The 24,844-nt window shown below is 44.0% G+C and overlaps 1 protein-coding gene across 1 annotated transcript; it reads left to right on the top strand.

Moving 5' to 3' along the window:
* The first annotated feature begins 26 nt into the window (after positions 1-26).
* LOC115224124 lies at positions 27-24,014 on the top strand. The gene is made up of 6 exons (XM_029794928.2): positions 27-156; positions 5,606-5,763; positions 5,906-6,011; positions 8,993-9,267; positions 18,190-18,355; positions 23,712-24,014. Exons 1-6 carry the CDS (start codon positions 72-74, stop codon positions 23,873-23,875), a joined length of 954 nt encoding a protein of 317 aa, XP_029650788.2. The 5' UTR covers positions 27-71; the 3' UTR covers positions 23,876-24,014.
* The last annotated feature ends 830 nt before the right edge of the window (positions 24,015-24,844 follow it).

Below are 24,844 nucleotides of genomic sequence, written 5' to 3'. Positions count from 1 at the left end.
CGTGAGTTAATGTCAGTTATCTCCCTTTAAACTGTTTTTATATTATTTTTTTTTGCTGGACAATTCCGTAAATGAATCCTTTTATTCAGAGGGAATTAATTCCAAGCTACACCGTCTCCACACCCGACGGAACCGTGATGGCGGCAAACTCAAAAAGTAAGTTGATAGCAATTCTTTTCCTTAAACACGCACACAAAGATATATGGATACGGTGAGATATTATGATATTAACATGTAATAATTATTAGTATTGGCTTCGTGCTTCACAAATTAAAAGCTGTTATTCGTAAACCTGTTGAATAATATACAAAGTATTTACAAAGTCAGAAAACAGCACAGCTCCCATGACTTCAGGAAACATTTTTTCACGCTGAGAGTTGCTGAAGCATGGAACAAACTGCCAGCATCAGTTGTTAGTTGTCGGAGCACTGCATCCTTCAAAACTTCCATGCTTCCTGAGATTCGCCAACACTACACCTGATTTCCTCCCCTCCATACACACACAAGCATGTATCTGACTCGTACACTGTTCGCTTTCCAGACATTTCTACATTACTGCATGTACTTTATACGCACTTTCTGACAAGTTGTGGTGCACCTGAGCACTGTATACAATAATTTCATTATTATTATTATTATTATATACATAAACAACGAACTCCTGTACAAAACAGAAGCGACCACACGCGAAGGTGATGAATACCTACACCCGGTGGTTGGGTTTAGGGTTAGTTTTAGGGGTTTTTCTGTTGTGTCTGGGGAGAGTCATTCTCTTTCAGTGCCTTATTATTTAACACACACTCACCGGTGAGTGTGTTAAATAATAAGGCACTAAAAGAGAATGACTCTCCCCAGACACAACAATATGCTTCAACACACGAACTCATATAAAGAATCTTGCAAACCAAATCCAAAAACGAAATTTAAAGGTTTTGTTATGCCGAAAACCGGTGGTGTATGTATTCGAATCAACTACGACAGCCGGACTCCCCTAATGTCTCCAAAACTTCTAAGCTATTGTGTTTTATCTCTCTCTATATAAACGGCAGTTTGTCTGTCTGCGTGTCTGTGTGTCTGTTTACTTGTACCCTCACCCTGACCACGGCTTTCAACCGATTCTGATGAAACTTGACACACACATAACCCAATGTCATAATTCAAAACTAACGCAGCGAAAATTTTGAAAAGTTCCCTCAGTTCTGAAAAAAATCGATAAATTCGACATGGGGTCGAGAATCAGAAACCCAAACCACAGATGGACTAGGGGACGCAACTCGACCTTTTTTAACTCTCAAAAAAATTTACCATCATTTTTTTCCCATTTTTTTGCTATATTTTGGCTATAACTCTCTAAAAATGCTTTATAGTTATTTCCCTTACAAACCTGAGCAACGCCGGGCGATACTGCTAGTTGGTTATAAAATCCGTTATAAGACTGCAGTGAAGCCAGCTTCGTTAGTTTAGTAATTACAGGTTCCCGCAGAGGTTTTATAAAGCATTCTTTACATTACAGTCGAGTGGAATCATTTCCGAATATCTACAAAAGTTATGTGTGTTGTTTTATTGTTTATAAGGTATTCTTTCGATATAACTCGACAAAATCAAAACACTTCACTTCGGGTATTTCCGTGGAAGCAAATAACAGTTCGATTCTGTTTTCTGCTTGGAAGTTTGCGGGTTTTACATACATACATGATGCAGGTTAGAACAAATATGCAAGGCCTTTTTTTTCTTCAAGTTTAAATTGAGACATTGATGGCATAATTTCGTTATATCTATACTCCACAACCCACGGAAATACCCGAAGCGAAGTGTCTCGACCGTGTCGAGCTATATAGGTATACCGTTTATAAAATACTAGCAGTATCGCCCGGCGTTGCTCGGGTTTGTAAGGGAAATAACTATATAAGCATTTTTAGAGTTATAGCCAAAATATAGCAAAAAAATGCATCAAAAATGGGGAAAAAATGATGGTAAATTTTTTTTTAAATCGTTGACTCATCGTAGACATTTTTAGAGAGTTACTTCCCTTATATAATAGCAAAAAATGCATTAAAATGGAAAAAAATGATGGTAAATTTTTTAAAAGATCGTAGACTCATCATAGACGCGCGCTAATACCCAGAAGGGCTCGATATGAATCACGACTATAAGATACCCGGTTTTGGTTACACTGCACCGCAAAATGTGGGAGTAGTTAGGAATCTAAATCGTAGGAGACAGACACACAACTTCACTTTTATATATAAAGATATCATGAAATAGTAATTAACTCAATTTCATTAATTATAATAAACACAGATTTCTTCATTGGCTAAACATATACGTATGCAGTTCTCGAATGTCTGCAAAAATTCTAAGGTGTGTTTTATGCCTGTAAAATATGCCATAAAACAGCAATTAACGCAATTTAATTAATTTTAGTTGTCATTTACCTCAAAATGATGATTTATTTGTAAATTAAGGGGAATGCAGTATGTTTTCTATGTTCAGTTTTGGGCGTAACTACAGATATCTGCCCCCACCCGCCCCGACTTTGGATGATTATAACTTTCAGAAAAATGGGTGTTACTGCAGTTTCGCACCTCTCCTTGACAAATGCAGTTTTTTGAAAATTTTTTTCAGATTTCTACGTTTTAGATAAGCGCAGGAGTGGCTGTGTGGTAAGTAGCTTGCTAACCAACCACATGGTTCCGGGTTCAGTCCTACTGCGTGGCATCTTGGGCAAGTGCCTTCTGCTATAGCCCCGGGCCGACCAATGCCTTGTGAGTGGATTTGGTAGATGGAAACTGAAAGAAGCCTGTCGTATATATGTATGTGTGTGTGTGTGTGTGTGTCTGTGTTTGTCTCCCTAGCATTGCTTGACAACCGATGCTGGTGTGTTTACGTCCCCGTCACTTAGCGGTTCGGCAAAAGAGACCGATAGGATAAGTACTGGGCTTACAAAAGAATAAGTCCCGGGGTCGAGTTGCTCGACTAAACGCGGTGCTCCAGCATGGCCGCAGTCAAATGACTGAAACAAGTAAAAGAGTAAAAGAGTAAAAGAGTAAAAGAGTAAAAGAGAGTATGCGTAAAATTCTTCTAGTTAAACGCATGTGCAAGGTGCTCAAAAGAGTTCAGAACCTCTTTGGCCACTAGATGCGTAAAGTTCTTCAAGTTAAATGCATGCGCAAACTAATTTATCAACCCTTTTGAGAGCGATTTTCAGTGCAACTTCACTGAACTTGTAATCTTAGAATTTTCTAAGTACTGCCATGGGTTTTCCAAATGAGGAAGTTTTTTCTAGCAGTGAGATTCAAATATAACAAAAATGGAATTGTAGTGACCTCTGGTGGTCAAGCAGGAAAGCAAAACGAAAAAGGGATCTACCGAGAGTAATCTCCTTCGAAATGGCAGGAGGAGAAGAAAGCTAAGGGGTTGTACGTGTGTGTGTGTGCTTGTTGCTCTGTCTGTGTGTATGTGCTTGTTTTTGTCTGTGTGTGCGTGCTTAAACACAGACTCGGACAAGAACAAGCATGCACACACAGACAGAGGAGCAAGCACACACACACACGTACAACCCATTAGCTTTCTTCTCCTCCTCTCATTTCGTCAACTGACACTTGACAAAACACGACAAGCATGGGCCACAGTCAAATGACTGAAACAAGTAAAAGAGTAAAGAGTAAAGAGTAAAGAGTAATGCAAAAATGCATCTTGCACGGAATGGCTGAATTATTTACCTTAATAACTGGCGTTCTGTTGGTTACAACAAAATGGGTTCCAGATGATCCGATCAACCTCCCAAATGACTTGCAAGATTTTTATCGTAGTCGAGGGCAGAAGGCCAAGGTGCCACATATGTGGAGATGCAAATCATTTCAGGGCTTTCTGTCCACTGCAAAACATATGAGGCCCTGCTTTTTACTGCCAACCCTTTCACCACTACAGTAGTATGAGCAGCAGCACTAAAAGGGACCACAAGAGGAACATTCAGCAGCATCAACAGCAAACACCAATCCCACAACCAAGGAAACAAAAAGGGTCAGCACAACCCCAAGGGGCCTGACCACCCCCACCACCACAGTCAACCAACACAGAAATATGTGACTGCACAGACACAACAACCCTCTCCTGCCACAGATTTCTCCAACTGCGAAAACTTGCCTCACAAGGAAATTGGTTGGAAAGAATCACCAGAATGGATTCTTGTGAAGAGAGAAAGAAATTGGAAAATGCAGAACATTGCACCTGACTAAAAACAAGAGAGATTAGAAGAGGAGACAGAAAAACTGATAGTCACACACTCATATGTTCTAACAACAGGGCCACATGCCTTCATCACACACTCATATATGGCCAACACCAGGAGAAGCGTTAACCTCTCCAACCCTTGAAATACCTCCGACATTACAAATACCATAACAAATGAAAATGTACAAATCCAGCCAAACAACATGAATGGCACTCTCAAACTGTCATCAGCTGTACTACCATAGACAGAAAGACATTCCAGCTATGACCATCACATCTTGTATTTAGTGTATCAAAGATTAAATAGACTCTCACTGGTTATGGCTTTGTGGGTGTATATACATATATATAAAAGTGAAGTTGTGTGTCTGTCTCCTACGATTTAGATTCCTAACTACTCCCACATTTTGCGGTGCAGTGTAACCAAAAGCGGGTATCTTATAGTCGTGATTCATATCGAGCCCTTCTGGGTATCAGCGCGCGTCTACGATGAGTCTACGATTTAAAAAAAAATTTACCATCATTTTTTCCCATTTTTCGCTATTATATAAGGGAAGTAACTCTCTAAAAATGCTTATATAGTTATTTCCCTTACAAACCCGAGCAACGCCGGGCAATTCTGCTAGTACATATATATTTTTTCTGACTGCCTCAATATACACTTATATCCCTCTCTTTCGGAGAGGCACTGAGCACCTATACGCACACATACACACACGGCAGTAACTTCCGCCTACCGAATTCCATCACAAAGCTTCGGTTGACTCGGGGCTACAGTAGAAGGCACCTACCCAAAGTGCCACGCAGTGGGACTGAACCCGAAACCATGTAGCTATATATATATATGTATGTATGTATGTATGTATGTATGTATGTATGTATGTATGTGTGTGTATGTATGTATGTATGTGTGTGTGTGTTTGAAACCACAGCACTCTATAATCTACACCAAGGAAAATGTATTTCTGCAAAGCATTATTATGCATTTCAAAAAGAGATATGAAGAAATAAAAATCCTGACTACACAAGCCCCTAAAATGATTCCTATACTAGACATTACCAAGTTGGGCTCACTTACAAATGATGACTGTGTTTGCTTTATATATTTGCTACTTTTAATGTTTGTTACGTCTGTATTTATGCTGAGTTCAAATTCCACCGAGGTCAATTTTGCCTTTCATCCTTTCAGAGTCAATAAAATAAGTACCAGTTATACACTGGGGATTGATCTAATTTACTGGCCCCCTTCTGAACTTTCTGGCATTGTAGCAAAATTTGAAACCAATCTTAATGTTTGTTATTATTCCATAGTCTCCATGTTGTCTGCATGTTCTTTAAATCTCATTGAACAACAAATACCGTTTCTTTGCAGAGGATATTTTCAGCTTCTTCAGTAAAGCAGACAGATTTGAGACTAAAACTCCTTCGTTCTTGGAGCGGAAATGCTTGCAACAGTTGCAGAAACAGCTGGTAGATCTTTATCAGAAATGTGAAGAGAAACGGCTGGAATTGGCAAAGCATATTGAAGAAGTAAGTTGAATTTATCCTTCCGTGGCCATCCCTTCTCATCCCACTACCTTAACTCATAGTCATAATTTTTCTTTTGCTTTAGTGGTAAGTTTATAAGTTCAGCAGTTTCCCATCCAAAAGATGTCTCATTTGATTATTTCAGTGGTATCCTAAGTCCCATGATCTTGACTTCAGTAAGATGTCCATGTTGACCTTTGACCACCAGAGGGATGTTTACAATAGAACCCTCCGCACCTACGAGTTATTGGGTAAGTACGTTTTTATTCTTTGATTCAGTTAATGGACTGTGGCCAGGCTGGGGCACTGCTTAGAAGTGTTAAACAAATTGACCCCAGCACTAATTTTTTTAAAGTTCTGATGCTTATTTTGTTGGTTACCTTTTGTTGAACTGATAAGTCGTGGGGATGTGAACAAACCAACATCTGTTAAGCAATTGAGGGACAAACATGAAGGCACTCATATACATACACTTATGTATGACTGACTTCCACACAGTTTCTCTGTACCAAATTCACTCCCATGGTGTTGGTCGGCCCAGGGTTAAATTAAAGATTTGCCCAAGGTGTCACACAGTGGGATTGAACCTGAAACCACTTTGGTTGTGAAGTGATCTTCTTAACCACACAGTCACACCTCTACCCAGTACAGTAGGGATTCCTTTTTTTATTTTTTGTGCTGGTTTTAATCTGGAGGAAGGAGACAGGTTGTCCCAGTTTGGTGAGATTGATAGGGTTTATGTTCAGTAGTCTGATCATCTGTAAGATGACCCTTACTGAAAAAGAATGTGAATGGGAAGGAGGGAATTCCTGAAGGTTGATGTTCTGGAGAAGAATGACTGCACCATAGTGGGGAAGACAAGATACAGAGGGGACACAGATTGTTGTTTAGTTCCATGACCCCAGATGGAGCTGATTGATAGTCAAAGGTAAAGGAGGCGCAGTGGTTAGGGCAGCGGACTCGCGGTCGTAGGATCGCCGTTTCGATTCCCAGACCGGGCGTTGTGAGTGTTTATTGAGTGAAAACACCTAAAAAGCTCCACGAGGCTCCGGCAGGGGATGGTGGCGATCCCTGTTGTACTCTTTCACCACAACTTTCTCTCACTCTTACTTCCTGTTTCTGTTGTACCTGTATTTCAAAGGGCCGGCCTTGTCACTCTCTGTGTCACGCTAAATATCCCCCGAGAACTACGTTAAGGGTACATGTGTCTGTGGAGTGCTCAGCCACTTACACGTTAATTTCACGAGCAGGCTGTTCCATTGATCAAATCAACCGGAACCCTCGTCGGCGTAACCGACGGAGTGCTTCTTTCCAGTCAAAGGTATTATTCCAGCTGTGATCATTTCATCTATTTTCTGTGTACAGGGAACTCTGATTTGGGAGAGATTTGGCTGTTGTTTCTAGCAGGTAAAGTTGGTAATGCCTAGTATCTGTAGCAATGTTAAAGGTTTGAGCTGTTCAATTTCAAAGGGAGAGATTTGGTATTTTCTTGATGGTTGGGTCTTTTATTGCTGTCAGAAGAGGGGATTCAGATTGGCATGACTTCTTTGGGGGATGTTTCTGAGGGAGGTTTTCTAGGAGGTGTTGAGGTTGCATGACCGGGAGGGACGTTTGGGTATGGAAGGTGGGAGAGGAATCAAGGGTCATATTGTCTGTAAGCAGATTGTTAAAGGACTCTCTTCTACTCTTTTACTTGTTTCAGTCATTTGACTGCGGCCATGCTGGAGCACCGCCTTTAGTCGAGCAAATCGACCCCAGGACTTATTCTTTGTAAGCCCAGTACTTATTTTATCGGTCTCTTTTGCCGAACTGGTAAGTGACGAGGACGTAAACACACCAGCATCGGTTGTCAAGCAATGCTAGGGGGACAAACAGACACACAAACATATACATATATACATATATATGACAGGCTTCTTTCAGTTTCCGTCTACCAAATCCACTCACAAGGCATTGGTTGGCCCGGGGACTTAGCAGAAGACACTTGCCCAAGATGCCATGCAGTGGGACTGAACCCGGAACCATGTGGTTGGTTAGCAAGCTACTTACCACACAGCCACTCCTGCTCCTATAGATCCTGGTAGATGAGTTTAAGGGACATTAGCGATCCTTGGTGTATGCATGCTAGAATTGCTAGTGTGGCCGAAAGGGAGTCCTGACAACACATTGCAGACAGACAAGAAGCTTTCTATTCAAGAGATGGGAGACTGATGGCGTCCCTGGGTGGGCAACACAGCCAAGTTCTCATGCCAGACACAGTTGAATGGTTTGCTGATGCCAAGTACAATGACATTGGTTTTGCTAAACTCTCGAAGGGCCATAACCCACAGATTAGATTCCAGGTTATTCTTGGAACTACAGTGAGTAGATCGCTCATCATCATCGTTCAACGTCCGCTCTCCATGCTAGCATGGGTTGGACGGTTCGACCGGGGATCTGGGAAGCCAGAAGGCTGCACCAGGCTCCGGTCTTATCTGGCAATGTTTCTACAGCTGGATGCCCTTCCTAACGCCAACCACTCCGTGAGTGTCATGGGTGCTTTTTACGTGCCACCTGCACTGGTGCCAGGCGAGGCTGGCATCGGCCACGGTCGGATTGGTGCATTTTACGTGCCACCTGCACGGAAGCCAGTCGAGGTGGCACTGGCTTCGGCCACGATTCGGATGGTGTTTTTTACGTGCCACCGGCATGGAAGCCAGTCGAGGCAACGCTGGCATTGGCCACGATTTGGATGGTGCTTTTTACGTGCCACCGACACGGAAGCCACGATTCGGATAGTGCTTTTTACGTATCTCCAGTCCAGGGGTCCTGGCATTTGCCGGGTGCCAGTCATAGGATTGGTTCAATTTCGATTCCGATTTCACTTGCCCCAACAGTTTTGCTAAACCTCTGAAGGAGCAAGGGCCTCAGAGAATAGATCCCTAGTTATGCAAAACTTCTGAAGGACCACAGTGAGTAGATCTCTGGTTTTGCTAAACCTTTGAAGGCGCAAGGGCCTCAGAGAATAGATCCCTAGTTATGCAAAACTTCTGAAGGACCACAGTGAATAGATCCTTATGAATCTAATCCTCTGGAAACCACTGAGGGGGTGAAGACAGGCCCCAAAGGGAAGTATTTCTTCAGGATTCCACATTTCCAAACACACTTCTTTACGTTGCAACTCTTGAAATTAATCACTCTGGTGTTGGTTCCATGGTTTCTTTCCACGATTCTTCTCTTGCTCTGTTATCAGGTCTCAAAGTAACAAGCAGCACTGACAACGATGTCCGCATACAGTTCCAGGTGACCCAAAACGGCAAGTTCTACCATGACTATTTCATTGAAATTTTTCAGACCAACCATGGTCTTGAGACCAAGAAATACAATTTGCTGCCATTTATTCCTGTTGAGAAGATTCTAAGCAAACATAAGAATCTCTCCAAACAATCCACCCATGCCATCATCAAAGAAATCTCTGATTATGTTTATGCCTTCAATGTCAGAGACATTGCAGTTCAAACGTCTTTGGTAAGTGTCCCTTATTTCCACCATCTGAGCGTGGCCATTCGCCAGCCTCGTCTGGCACCTGTGTCGGTGGCACATAAAAAACAGCATCCGAGCGTGGCCGTTCGCCAGCCTCGTCTGGCACATAAAAGCACCCACTACACTCTCGGAGTGGTTGGCGTTAGGAAGGGCATCCAGCTGTAGAAACACTGTCAGATCAGACTGAAGCCTGGTGCAGCCTTCGGGCTCCCCAGACCCCAGTTGAACCGTCCACCCCATGCTAGCATGGAAAGCAGACGTTAAACGATGATGATGATGATGTTATTATTTATCATTAAGACAGCAAGCTGGCAGAATCGTTAGCGTATTGGGCAATAATGCTTTGTAGCATTTCTTATCTTCGCGTTCTGAGTTCAAATTCTGCTGAGGTCATCTTTGCATTTCAGGGTGGGTCAATTAAACAAGTACCAGTTACGCACTGGGGTCGATGTAACTGACTTAATCCCTTCCCCGAAATGTGAGGCCTTGTGCTTCCAGTAGAAAGGATTATCATTATTAAGGCAGTGAACTGGCAGAATTGTTAGCATGCAGGACTTAGTGGCATTTCTGTCTTTGTGTTATGAGTTCAAATTCCGCCGAGGTCAGCTTTGCCTTTTATCCTTTCAGGTCCATAAAATTAATACCTATTTCTTTATTACCCACAAGGGGCTAAACACAGAGCGGACAAACAAGGACAGACATAGGTATTAAGTCGATTACATTGACCCCCAGTGCGTAACTGGTACTTAATTTATCGACCCCGAAAGGATGAAAGGCAAAGTCGACCTAGGCGGAATTTGAACTCACAACGTAACGCAGACGAAATACCGCTAAGCATTTCGCCCGGCGTGCTAACGTTTCTGCCACTTGAGTACTGGGGTCGATGAAATCGAATTATCCCTTCTCTCGAAATTGCTGGCCTTGTGCCAAAATTTGAAACCATTATTATTATTATTGTTATTATTAAGGCAGCGAGCTAGCAGAATCGTTGGCATGCTGGACAGATGGCTTCGTGGCATTCCTCCTATCTTTATGTTCTGAGTTCAAATTCCACTGAGGGTGACTTTGCCTTTCATCCTTTCAGGGTCAATAAAATAAGTACCTGTTATACACTGGGGGTTGATGTAATTGACTGTCCCCGAATTTCAGGCCTTGGATTATTGTTTTGTTGGTGTGACAGAAATAGCAGAGCAGAAGACAAAAAAAACCTTGTTGCATTTAGTTACGAACCTTTAGGTTGCAAGTTCCAATCCTGGCGCAGGATTAAATTAATCATACATTAAACTCATAGCTTTGAAATTTCAATGACGTGATTATTTATTTTTAGAATGACATTGTAGGGTAGGTGTGAAATGTTGGATCTGGCCAGTACTCTTTTTACTCTTTTACTGGAGCACCGCCTTTAGTCGAGCAAATCGACCCCAGGACTTATTCTTTGTAAGCCCAGTACTTATTCTATCGGTCTCTTTTGCCGAACCGCTAAGTGACGGGGACGTAAACACACCAGCATCGGTTGTCAAGCAATGCTAGGGGGACAAACACAAACATGCACACACATATATATATATACATATATACGACAGGCTTCTTTCAGTTTCCGTCTACCAAATCCACTAACAAGGCATTGGTCGGCCCAGGGCTATAGCAGAAGACACTTGCCAAAGATGCCACGCAGTGGGACTGAACCCGGAACCATGTGGTTGGTTAGCAAGCTACTTACCACACAGGTAAAATATCGATTGACCAGATGCGGCTGGTTTAAATGCGAAACGGTTAAATCATCTCCAGTTTCTGACTGTTTTTCTTTTTTTTTTTATAATAGAAGCCATGGCATGACTGTGTGGTTAAGAAGCTCACTTCCCAACCACATGGCTTCAGGTTCACTTCCAGTGCATGGTTATCTTGGGCAAGTATTTCTTTTTTATAGCACTGGCCCAACCAAAGATTTGGTTGTTGGAAACTGAAAGAAGCTTGTCATGTATCTCTTGTCTTTTACGCGTTTCACTCATTACACTGCAGCCATGCTGGGGCACCACCTTAAAGGGTTTTTATCAGTTGAATGGATTGACCCCAGTACTTTTTTAAGGTTTTTTAAAGCCTGGTACTTATTCTATTGGTCTCTATTGCTGAACCACTAAGTTACAGGGCCATAAACACACCAACACTGGTTGTTAACGTGGTGGTTGGAGACAAAAGCATGCACGTGCACACACGTACGTGACAGGAATCTTTAAGTTTCCATTTACCAAATCCACTCACAAGGCTTTGATCTGAGGCTATAGAAGAAACACTTACCCAAGGTACCACGCAGTGGGACTGAACCCAGAACCATGTGCTTGGGAAGCAAATTGTGTAGTAGTTACCAACAAAATCAATGTCATACAAGCAGTGTCCCTTATTTTCATTTTTCCATGAAACTATATCCAACCATGGAGAACTAGGATCTTGTTTGAAAGTAGGCGAGGGTTGGCAACAGGAAAGGTGTCTAGGGGAAGAAAATTTGCATCAATGAATCTTGTCTGACTTAAGAAGTAAATAATACAGTTCTCATCATCATCATCATTTAGCGTCCGCTTTCCATGCTAGCATGGGTTGGACGGTTCAACTGGGGTCTGTGAAGCCAGAAGGCTGCATCAGGCCCAGTCTGATCTGGCAGTGTTTCTACAGCTGGATGCCCTTCCTAACGCCAACCACTCCGTGAGTGTAGTGGGTGCTTTTTACGTACCACCCACACAGGTGCCAGACAGAGCTGGCAAACGGCCATGGACGGATGGTGCTTTTAATAAATGAGGAATTATGTACATTATTTACATTCGACGTATATTTGTCCTCATCTTGTTGGTTGTTAACACAACGTTTCGGCTGATATACCCTCCAGCCTTCATCAGGTGTCTTGGGGGAAATTTCAGGTGTCTTAGGAATGAGAACCCAGGTTCGAAATTTCCCCAAGACATCTGATGAAGGCTGGAGGGTATATCAGCCGAAATGTTGTGTTAACCCATTAGTATTTAAACCGACCATATCCGGCCAAAATAGTTAATCTGTTTTATGTTCAAACTGACCGGATCCAGGCTCTCCCACCTACCCTACAATGTTATTCTACATTAAGTAATTACACCATCAAGATCTTGAAGATATGAGATAATGCATGATTAATTCAAATCAATGGGAATCAATAAGCATTATGTTTGATTGAATAATCCGAACGCTAAAGGGTTAACAACAAGCAAGATGACAAATATCCGTCGAGAAGTAGATGTTAAAATGACGATGGAATAAAAAGGGGAACAGTTAATTTTTGAAGGGGAAAATGATAGGGAAAAGTTGTTGATTGTTGTTTAACTCTTTGTTGATCAAGCAGGATTTGGGACCAGAAGACTAATCAGTCATGACTGTCCCATCTCTTAACCCTTCAGCATTTAAACCAACCATATCCAGCCAAAATAGTCTACCTGTTTTATATTCAAAATAGCCAGATCCAGCCTCTCACACTTACCCTACAATGTCATTCTAAAAATAAGCAATTACATCATCATCATCATCATCGTTTAACGTCCGTTCTCCATGCTAGCATGGGTTGGACGGTTCGACCGGGGATCTGGGAAGCCAGAAGGCTGCACCAGGCTCCAGTCTTATCTGGCAATGTTTCTACAGCTGGATGCCCTTCCTAACGCCAACCACTCCGTGAGTGTAGTGGGTGCTTTTTACGTGCCACCTGCACGGAAGCCAGTCGAGGTGGCACTGGCTTCGGTGGCAATTACATCAATGAAATCTTGAAGCTACGAGATAATGCAGGATTAATGGATATCAATGTGAATAAATAAACATTACATTTGACAGAGAAATCTGAATACTTATTTCTTTATTACCCACAAGGGGCTAAACACAGAGAGGACAAACAAGGACAGACAAAGGGATTAAGTCAATTATATCGACCCTAGTGCATAACTGGTACTTAATTTATCGACCCCGAAAGGATGAAAGGCAAAGTCGACCTCGGTGGAATTTGAACTCACAATGCAACGGCAGACGAAAAAGCGCTAAGCATTTCACCCGGCGTGCTAACGGTTCTGCCAGCTCGCCGCCTTAGAGAAATCTGAATGCTGAAGGTTTAAGAAGGAAGAATGTGTTTTGAGTGGGATTTAGTTGTGGTTTCTAGCAGGCTGAGTGACCTTGCTGAGACTCTCAGTATTCAAAGGTTAGAAAGATGTAGGGGATGGCTTTTAAAAGGAGAAATTTATATGGTGACAATGAAATTTTTTAAAGGGGGGAAAACAAACTACAAAGGTCAGTTTTCGAAGGAGGAAGTGTTGGCTTTCATGGGAGCTTTAGGTTGTGACAGCCAAATGTGTCCACAGCCATACACATACGCACAGATATATACATGTATGCTCACACTCGTAAGCATGCTCATGCACACAAATATATTCGTAAGGGCACCATTCGAGCGTGATCGTTACCAACGTCGCTTCACTGGCACCTCTGCCGGTGGCACGTGTAAAAAGATTCGAGCGAGGTCATTGCCAGTATCGCTTGACTGGCCCCTGTACCGGTGGCACGTAAAAAGCACCCACTACACTCTCGGAGTGGTTGGCGTTAGGAAGGGCATCCAGCTGTAGAAACTCTGCCAGATCAAGATTGGAGTCTGGTGCAGCCCCCTGGCTCGCCAGCCCTCAGTCAAAATCATCCAACCCATGCTAGCATGGAAAGCGGACGTTAAACGATGATAATGATGTGGTCATGCTGGAGCTTGACCACAGCCCTATGGCTGAAATATATAACAGAATAACTGAATATATACCTGGGCACACATGCTTCCATGCACATACGCACAAACCATACATACATGTGTATGCACGTGTACGCATACATGCATGCATGTGTGCACGCACACACACACATTTTCAGTTGTTTTCTTTTCTGACACTTGAAATATTTCAGAGAAAAAGTATTTGAAGTGTTGGTTTTGTAGGAGAGGTGTTTCAACTGTTAGAGGATTTGTGGTGGTGGTGGTAGTTGCAGTAGTGGTGGTGGCTGTGGTGGTAGTTGTGGTGGTAGTGGTGGTGGTGGTAGTTTCGGCGGTTGTGGTAGTGGTGGTGGCAGTGGTGGTGGTGGTAGTTGTGGTGGTGGTAGTTGTGGTGGTGGTGGTGGTAGTTGTGGCTGTGGTGGTGGTGGTAGTTGTGGTGGTGCTGGTGGTAGTTGTGGTGGTAGTTGTAGTGATGATGGTAGTTGTGGTGATGGCGGTGGTGGTGGTGGTTGTGGTAGTTGTGGTGGTGGTGGTGGTGCTGGTGGTAGTTGTGGTGGCAGTGGTAGTGGTGGGTGTGGTGGTGTTGGTGGTGATTAACTATAAAACCTTTAATTGTCTTTTAGTTCCTTCTGTTGTTTCTTGTCTCTTTCGTTTCCAAACTGGAGGAGTTTTGATGATTCAGGGAAGTTATTATAAATAGAAATAATAATAATAATGGAATAGATAAGAGAGAGAGGGGGAGGGGGGATTGGGGCGATGGGGAAGATGAGGAGGAAGGAGGAGGGGAATCAGGTGAAGGTGTTTTCACTGAAGTTAATGTAAATAGTGTTAGGGTAAAGTGAAGATGGAAGGTGTGTGGGGTGGGGGGAGATAGAGGGAGGAAACTTTAGGATGAGGGGGAAGGTGGTGGTGGTGGTGGCGGGGAAGGACACTCAGTTGAGTTAAGATGTTTTTTCTGAATTTAGTGTAAATAATGATAGAAGAGGAAGAGGAACGGAGAGGAAGGAGAATAAAAAGGGTGAGAAAAAACAATAAACAAGCTAGTTGTGGTGGTGGTTGTGGTGGTGGTAGTTGTGGCGGTGGTGGTGGTAGTTGTGGTGGTTGTGGTGGGGGTGGTAGTTGTGGTAGTGGTGGTGGGGGTGGTAGTTGTGGTAGTTGTGGTGGTGGTGGTAGTTGTGGTGGTGGTAGTTGTGGTGGTTGTGGTGGTGGTGGTAGTTGTGGCGGTGGTGGTAGTTGTGGCGGTGGTGGTGGTAGTTGTGGTGGTTGTGGTAGTGGTGGTGGTAGTTGTGGTGGGGGTGGTAGTTGTGGTAGTGGTAGTGGGGGTGGTAGTTGTGGTAGTTGTGGTGGTGGTGGTAGTTGTGGTGGTGGTGGTAGTTGTGGTGGTTGTGGTGGTGGTGGTAGTTGTGGCGGTGGTGGTAGTTGTGGCGGTGGTGGTAGTTGTGGTGGTGGTGGTAGTTGTGGCGGTGGTGGTTGTGGTAGTAGTGGCAGTGGTGGTGGTGCTGGTGGTAGTGTCCAGACAATGTTATTCCTATCATGGCCACCCTTCCATCAATTCCAGACAATTTCTTTTTTTTTCTTTTTATTCCATTCTGTTCCATTCTTTTCTCTTTTGTCCTCTTTCCCATTCATCATCATCATCATCGCTTTTAACATCCGCTTTTCCATTCCTGCCTGCATTGGAGGAGATTAGTGAAGCAGATTTTCTACAGCTGGATGCCCTTCCCATTACTAACTCTGCTGTTTCTAAGCAAGGAGATATTTCCTCATGGTCACGTGCACACACACACACACATGGGGTCGTGTTGCTGAGAGGTCCCTGGCTTTCCGTAAAAGACAATATAGGGTGATCAGTTAATTATACATTTTGTAAACATGATCCCCTTTTTCAGATTCACACATTTATAGCAGAGGTCCTTACTCTTACTCTTTACTCTTTTCCTTGTTTCAGTCATTTGACTGCGGCCATGCTGGAGCACCGCCTTTAATCGAGCAACTCGACCCCGGGACTTATTCTTTGTAAGCCCAGTACTTATTCTATCGGTCTCTTTTGCCGAACCGCTAAGTGACGAGGACATAAACACACCAGCATCGGTTGTCAAGCAATGCTAGGGGGACAAACACAGACACACAAACATACACGCACATACATATATATATATACGACAGGCTTCTTTCAGTTTCTGTCTACCAAATCCACTCACAAGGCATTGGTCGGCCCGGGTGCTATAGCAGAAGACACTTGCCCAAGATGCCACGCAGTGGGACTGAACCCGGAGCCATGTGGTTGGTTAGCAAGCTGCTTACCACACAGCCACTCCTGCGCCTGAGTTCAAATTCCTTCAGTTTTTTTTTTTAACCTTGTAAAAGAACTTGGAAAGTTGTGCCTCCAGTCAAGCCTTTTGTGATGCCCTTAAAACCAGGAACTTTTCAGCATCCCTTCATGCGTGTGTGTACACACACACACAGGAGTGTGCTGAAAAGTTCCTTATTTCTTTATTGCCCACAAAGGGCTAAACATAGAAGTGACAAACAAGGACAGACAAAGGGATTAAGTTGATTACATCGACCCCAGTGCATAACTAGTACTTAATTTATCGACCCCGAAAGGATGAAAGGTAAATTCGACCTCGGTGGAATTTGAACTCAGAACGTAGCGTTAGACGGAATATCAATAAGCATTGATAAGCAAGTGAAATCGGAATCGAAATTGAACTAATCCTATGACTGGCACTCAGCAGATGCCAGGACCCCTGGACTGGAGATACGTAAAAAGCACTATCCGAATCGTGGCCGATGCCAGCGCCGCCTCGACTGGTTTCCATGTCGGTGGCACGTAAAAAGCACCATCCGAATCGTGGCCGAAGCCAGTGCCGCCTCGACTGGCTTCCGTGCTGGTGGCACGTAAAATACACCAATCCGACCGTGGCCGATGCCAGCCTCGCCTGGCACCAGTGCAGGTGGCATGTAAAAAGCACCCACTACACTCACGGAGTGGTTGGCGTTAGGAAGGGCATCCAGCTGTAGAAACACTGCCAGATAAGACCGGAGCCTGGTGCAGCCTTCTGGCTTCCCAGATCCCCGGTCGAACCGTCCAACCCATGCTAGCATGGAGAACGGACGTTAAACGACGATGATGATTTCACCCGGCGTGCTAATGTTTCTGCCAGCTTGCCGCCTGTGCTGAAAAGTTCCTGGCATTGGGTAAAACAAGAAAATACAGGAGGATCAGTTAATTAGGGGTTTATTCAACATATTCCCCTCTCAGATTCACACACTTATTGCAGTGGCCCTTCAGTTTTTCTAAGCCCAGTAGAAGAACTCGAAAGGTTGGGTCTCCAACATGGCCTTTCAAGACACCCTTAAAACCCAGAACCTTTCAGCATCCACTTCATTCTGCTGTTAAAAATAGATTTATTTTCATGTATAGCATTATCATCTGTTTCAGTCATTAGACTGCGGCCATGCTGGGGACTGAACCTAAACCCTCCTGATATGGAAGCAGGCTCCTTACCTATGCAGCCACCCCAGCACCATTCTATTTCTCTTCCATTCTGTCAGTCTTCCTGACCTCCTATTATCCAACACTAGCAGTATCGCCCGGCGTTGCTCGGATTTGTAAGGGAAATAACTATATAAGCCTTTTTAGAGAGTTACTTCCCTTATAGATGCCAATTCGGGCTTTCTTAGCCATTTTTGTTTTGGTGTCTTCAAGCCATGAAGTCGTTGTTCTAAAAGAACGCTGGTCTCCTTGACAACGCATTACGACGTTGATTTCCTTACACTCCCTTCCCCACAGCTTCACGAGGGAGGGAAGAAGGGGGAGAAGCAAACAGGTGCAGCTGTGACCATGGACGCCAACTCCGCCGCCATCGGCACACGAAAAAATATGCATTAAAATGGAATAAAAAATGATGTTGAATTTTTTTTAAATCGTAGACTCATCGTAGACGCGCGCTAATACCCAGACGGGCTCGATATGAATCACGACTATAAGATACCCGAATTTGGTTAAACTGCACCGCAAAATGTGGGAGTAGTTAGGAATCTAAATCGAAGGGGACAGACACTCACACAACTACAGTTTTATATATATAGATGTCATACCATACCATACCGTGCCATACCATTCTATTCTTTTCTGTTCTGTTCTTGATTTCCAGTCGATGTGCAAAGACCATCTGTTAAACAGCATCCAGTATTCGGTGGCTCGAGACATGATAACTTTTGTTCTGTCCAAGGAAAATCTTTCAATTGATTGCAGTCTCTCCTACATGAACCTTTTGGCGGTACGTCCAGATGAAATATCTGTCCAGTGTTCTGACCTCGGTGAGTAAGATCCCTTCACTTTTTAATCGTGACTATATTGAAATAAACTTTGATTGTAACACTTTATCCATTACTCTCTCTCTCTCTTTTTACTCTTTTACTTGTTTCAGTCATTTGACTGCGGCCATGCTGGAGCACCGCCTTTAGTCGTGCAAATCGACCCCGGGACTTATTCTTTGTAAGCCCAGTACTCATTCTATCGGTCTCTTTTGCCGAACCGCTAAGTGACGGGGACGTAAACACACCAGCATCGGTTGTCAAGCAATGCTAGGGGGACAGACACACACACACACACACACACACATATATATATACATATATACGACAGGCTTCTTTCAGTTTCCGTCTACCAAATCCACTCACAAGGCATTGGTCGGCCCGGGGCCATAGCAGAAGGCACTTGCCCAAGATGCCACGCTGTGGGACTGAACCCGCAACCATGTGGTTGGTTAGCAAGCTACTTACCACACAGCCACTCCATTACATAGTTTAACACAATGCGGTACCAGGCAGTGATTCTCATGGCTTCTGATCTTAACTGGACATGTTTTGGTGTGAAAGATGGGCCACAGCAAATATTCTGCTCAATACCACAGATTTGCTTGTCAGTTTACCATGTTCCTTGGTGACTGATGATATGTGCATCTCTGATCACGAGCAGAAGTAGTGGGGGAGCATCATAGCCATGTGTTGAGAGTAGGATTCTTTGGGGTTAGAATAATTCACCCCTTGAAACATGGGTGTTCTGGCATGGTCGTTATGGTTGGATTCCCTTCCTAACACCAACCACACTGTAGAGTGGGCCGAGTGCTTTTTACGTGGCCCCAGCACAGGCATGGTCAGTTTTGGTGTGATTTTTACAGCTGGATGCCCTTCCAAATGCCAACCATGTTACAGTGTGGACTGGGTGCTTTTTACGTGGCCCCAGCACAGGCATGGTCAGTTTTGGTGTGATTTTTACGGCTGGATGCCCTTCCAAATGCCAACCATGTTACAGTGTGGACCGGGTGCTTTTTATGTGGCACCAGCATTGGCAGGATTACCAAGTAACTTTGCAAGAGTATTTGAGAAGGGAGGGGGGCATTGGATGAGGGGGGGTCTAGGGTCAGATGATGAAAGAAACAGATATCTTACTGAAGAGGAGGGACATGGTTACTTAGAGAGAGAGAGAGAGAGAGGGGGGGAGTTAACAAGAAAGATGTGTGCTGCAGAGGTAAGAGCGAGAGAAGGTGGGAGAGAGGGTGATGAAGAATGAGGGCAGAAACAGGTTTGATGCTGATGATTACTGAGCCAGAGGGGAGAGCAAGGGAAAGAGAGAGAGAGTAGGAGACAGCAAGAGCAGGAGAGGGATGGCGACAAGTGCCAGAGTATACTCTCAAGGTATGGGGAGCAGGGCAGAGATGGAATGGTAGAGTAAGGAAGAGGGAGATGAATGGCAGCAGGTGCTGACAGGGTATTGCTAAGAAGTTGCGAGTAGGGGATGGGGATGCTGTGGCTGGCGAGAATCTGGGTATCTAGAGGGAGAGGGGACAGGTGGAGGCAACAATACAGTGAGGACTGGAATGGAAAGTGGGAGATAATAATAGCGGTTCGGCAAAAGAGACTGATAGAATAAGTACTGGGCTTACAAAAGAATAAATCCCGGGGTCGATTTGCTCGACTAATGGCGGTGCTCCAGCATGGCCGCAGTCAAATGACTGAAACAAGTAAAAGAGTAAAAGAGAGTAAGTACAAGAGAAACAGTTTGGGAAAGGGGGGTGTAGTTTGGTTTGTTGGGCTAGGGTGTGTGAAAATTTTATTTTATTTTATTTTATCTAGTTTCAGCTCACGAGCTGTGGCCATGCTGGGGCACCGCCATTGAAAATTTTATTGTTACGTGTAGGTGGAACACAACGCTTCAAGAAGTCGGGTTCGTTTTTGTTAGCAGGTCTTTTCTAGAAACTCATATCATTTCCTCCATGAGCCCCAACATCTTTAGATCGGCCCTTATCAGCTCATTTCCTGTCTTCCTGGGTCTCCCTCTTCCACAGGTGCCATCCACTTTCAGTTCTTTATGCAGCTGTCCTCATTCATACGCATCACACGTCCAAACCAACGTAGTCTTCTCTCTTGCATTCTACATTTGATTCCTCTTATGCCCAGCTTTTCTCTCAACACATTTGTGTTTTGTTGTTCCTGCACATCCAGCAGGGCATGCTGCCTTCATTCCGCTCCAGTCTATGCATGTCCTCTGCATACAGAGCCCATGTCTCACTGCCAGGGAGTTTGGCCGTTTGTACACAAGCAGCATGCAATCTACCTTTCACTCTGAGAAAGGGTCCTTTTGTTGCCAACAAAAGTAGTAGCACACTGAGCTTCCTCCACCCAATTCTTATTCTAGAAACAGTACTTTCAGAGCATTCGCCTCCATTGCTCATTTGGTCACCTTGGTAACAGAAACTATCTACAACCTCAAGAGATCCTCCTGGGCATTTGAGAAAATCAAAGTCCCGTGTGCTCTTAGTGCTTATCCTTCCTGCACATCTGCCACACACAAAGGTGACCTTATCTACTCTTTTACTTGTTTCAGTCATTTGACTGCGGCCATGCTGGATCACCGCCTTTAGTTGAGCAAATCGACCACGGGACTTATTCTTTGTAAGCCCAGTACTTATTCTATCGGTCTCTTTTGCCGAACCGCTAAGTGACGGGGACGTAAACACACCAGCATCGGTTGTCAAGCAATGCTAGGGAGACAAACACATACACACACATATATACGACAGGCTTCTTTCAGTTTCCGTCTACCAAATCCACTCACAAGGCATTGGTCGGCCCGGGGCTATAGCAGAAGACACTAGCCCAAGATGCCACGCAGTGGGAACTGAACCCAGAACCATGTGGTTGGTTAGCAAGCTACTTACCACACAGCCACTCTTGCGCCTATCTGTTAATCTACCTGTGATTCCACTGCATCTCTTACATGACCATAGTTTACATTTGGTGCAGAGAATAGAATTACTTCCCATTCCTTTTCTAAATATTGATCAGGGCCACTTACCTGATGGAAATAGTCTTATCCTCTTTCTTGCTAACAACAGCTTTGGTCTTAGCTGGGTTAACTTTAAGGCCCTTTGATTACAGCTTTTGCTTCAATACTTGGAATTTCTTCTCCAATTCTGCTACAGATATTGCAATAATATGTATGTATATGTATGTCTGTGTGTATGTAAGTAGCTTGCTAACCAACCACATGGTTCCGGGTTCAGTCCCACTGCGTGGCATCTTGGGCAAGTGTCTTCTGCTATAGCCCCGGGCCGACCAATGCCTTGTGAGTGGATTTGGTAGACGGAAACTGAAAGAAGCCTGTCGTATATATGTATGTGTTTGTGCGTCTGTGTTTGTCCCCCTAGCATTGCTTGACAGCCGATGCTGGTGTGTTTACGTCGCCGTTACTTAGCGGTTCGACAAAAGAGACCGATAGAATAAGTATTGGGCTTACAAAGAATAAGTCCCGGGGTCGATTTGCTTGACTAAAGGCGGTGCTCCAGCATGGCCGCAGTCAAATGACTGAAACAAGTAAAATAGTATATATATAACGAGCACCCCCCCCTTATGAGTACCCCTCATTCATTGGACAATAAACTTTGCTTACGAAGACCTGGGGCAAGTGAAATCAAATCAAAATCGCTGACGTGGCCGATGACAGTACTGCCTGATTGGCACTCATGCAAGTGGAACGTTAAAAGCACATCCGAGCGTGATCGTTGACAGGGCTACGGAATGGCTCCCGTGCTGGTGGCACGTAAAAAACCACCATTCAAGTGTGATCATTGCCAGTGTCACCTTACCAGCACATGTGCTGGTGGCATGTGAAAAACAACATTCAAGCGAGGTCGTTGCCAGTGCTGCTGGACTGGCTCCCGTGCAGGTAGCACATAAAAAACACCTTTTGAGCATGGTTGTTGCCAGAACCACCTGACTGGCCCTCTTGCCGGTGGCACGTAAAAGTACCCACTACACTCTCAGATTGGTTGGCATTAGGAAGGGCATCCAGTTGTAGAAACTTTGCCAGATCAGATTGGAGCCTGGTGCAGCCTTCTGGCTCACCAGTTCTCAGCTAAACCGTCCAACCCACGCCAGGATGGAAAGCAGACGTTAAATGATGATTATGATATATATATAAATATATCATCATCATCATTTAACGTCCGTTCTCCATGCTAGCATGGGTTGGACGGTTCGACCGGGGATCTGGGAAGCCAGAAGGTTGCACCAGGCTCCAGTCTTATCTGGCAATGTTTCTACAGCTGGATGCCCTTCCTAACGCCAACCACTCCGTGAGTGTAGTGGGTGCTTTTTACGTGCCACCCGCACAGGTGCCAGTCGAGGCTGGCAACGGCCACAGTCGGATTGGTGCAATTTATGTGCCACCGGCACGGAAGCCAGTCGAGTCGGCGCTGGCATCGGCCACGATTCAGATAGTGCTTTTTACGTACCACCAGTCCAGGGGTCCTGGCATCTGCCGGGTGCCAGTCGTAGGATTGGTTCAATTTCGATTTCGATTTCACTTGCCCCAACATGTCTTCACAAGCAAAGGGGGTTGGCATGGGTGCCTGTTGTCGGATGAGGTTCGATATCGACTTCGCTTACCTCAACAGGTCTTTGTGTCCAAGGGAGGAAAGGCATGCATAAGTGGGCTGGGCTCCCTTGTCCTGCCTGGTCTTCTCACGTACAGCATATTTCCAAAGGTCTCGGTCGCTGGTAATTTCCTCAGTGAGGCCTAAAGTTCGAAGGTCGTGCTTCACCACCTTGTCCCAGGTTTTCCTGGGTCTACCTCTTCCACGGGTTTTCTCAACTGCTAGGGATTGGTGCTTTTTCACACAACTATCTTCATCCATTCTCGCCACATGACAATACCAGCGCAATCGTCTTTCTTGCACACCACAATTGATGCTTCTTAGGTATAACATTTCTCTCAAGGTACTAACGCTCTGTCGAGTATGTACACTGACATTACACGTCCATCGGAGCATACTGGCTTCATTCCTCACGAGCTTACGCATGTCCTCAGCAGTCACGGCCCATGTTTCACTGCCATGTAGCATGGCTGTTCGTACACACGCATCATACAGTCTGCCTTTTACTCTGAGCGAGAGGCTTTTAGTCACCAGCAGAGGTAAGGGCTCCCTAAACTTTGCCCAGGCTATTCTTATTCTAGCAGTTACACTTTCAACGCACCCACCCCCACTACTGACTTGGTCACCTAGGTAGCGGAAGCTATCAACTACTTCTAGTTTTTTCCCCTGGAAAGTGACGGAAGTTGTTTTCTGCAGATTATATATATATATATATATACTATTTTTTTCTCTTTCAGGTAACATTTACTCGAAAGAGTGGCTGACTGAATTCCAAGAGTTCAGTGGGATGTCCCTTGCCAAACTCAGCCTACCAGAAGCAATCTGTTCCATTCTGAGCTCAGTCGATGTCTCCAACTCCAATATCTTCCGAAGTGAAAGTAACGGGAGCAGCTTTGATTAAGGGCCATAACCAAGAATTCAGACTCTTCCACAATCTTCATTGTATTCGATGCAATTCTTCAGAAAAAAAAGTCACTGCATTGAGGAACACATTTTGTTGTCTTCACATGAAACATGTTGCTGCAAATTAGTGTGTTTATATGTGTCGCTATGTATGAGTGTGTGTGTGTATATGGTTGTATTTATATGTGTGTGGCTGTGTGTCATTGTAAAGCTATATGTATAGCTATGTGTGAGTGTGTGTGTGTGTATATGGATGTGTTTTGTTTTATGTGTGGCTGTGTGTTTGTGTTTATGTGTGTGTTTGGCTATGTGTATAGGTATAAATGCTTGACTCTTGATAATCACTAAAGCTTCCAAGGACATGTACAGACTGGAGCAACTGCAAACAACATACCAGCAACATTCCACCCTGATGTTCAATGGGAAGGTCACCCAAGCCTCACTGCTATTACTCACACACCTGCTTGATAAGGTAAATAAAAAGAAATTTTCTTTTCAGTTTTATTTTTGTTTTTCAAATTAATGTTTTTTTTTATTTTTGTTCCTTTTCTCTTTCTCCCCAATTTCTCTTCCATTTTAATATTAATAATAAAGCTTATTTATTTGAGCTGCAGTTGTTGTTGTTTAACCCCTGGTCATCACTGATTGAGTAGATATAATTTTTTATCAAAGTTGTTTTATATTCTATAATTTTCACAGACAATAAATACGCTATTATTTGTTATTGCCTGAGATTTTGGTGTAATTTGAGAGGATAATACAAAAGTTATGGATGATTTAGTGATTTACTGCAAAACCCAAAATGATCAGAACGGGTTCTTTTACTCCGTGTTTTAGTATATTTAACTGGCGAACTCTAATGTTTTGAATTTGTTTACGTGACTGTTCGTTTACTAAAAGATCTCTTGTTCCTGTTACACAGAAAGTGTGGGATGTGCATATATTCTCTAGTTAATGTGTGTGTACA

The sequence above is a fragment of the Octopus sinensis genome, linkage group LG24, assembly GCF_006345805.1.
Source record: "Octopus sinensis linkage group LG24, ASM634580v1, whole genome shotgun sequence".
Taxonomy (NCBI): domain Eukaryota; kingdom Metazoa; phylum Mollusca; class Cephalopoda; order Octopoda; family Octopodidae; genus Octopus; species Octopus sinensis.
The sequence above is the reverse complement of the archived record's forward strand: the minus strand, read 5'-3'. Positions and strand labels throughout refer to the sequence as shown.

Coding starts and splice junctions, on each gene's coding strand:
- LOC115224124 (XM_029794928.2), top strand. CDS start 72: ATGAATCCTTTTATTCAGAGGGAATTAATTCCAAGCTACACCGTCTCC. Junction 6,012..8,992: donor CCGCACCTACGAGTTATTGG/GTAAGTACGTTT, acceptor CTCTGTTATCAG/GTCTCAAAGTAACAAGCAGC. Junction 9,268..18,189: donor TTGCAGTTCAAACGTCTTTG/GTAAGTGTCCCT, acceptor CTTGATTTCCAG/TCGATGTGCAAAGACCATCT.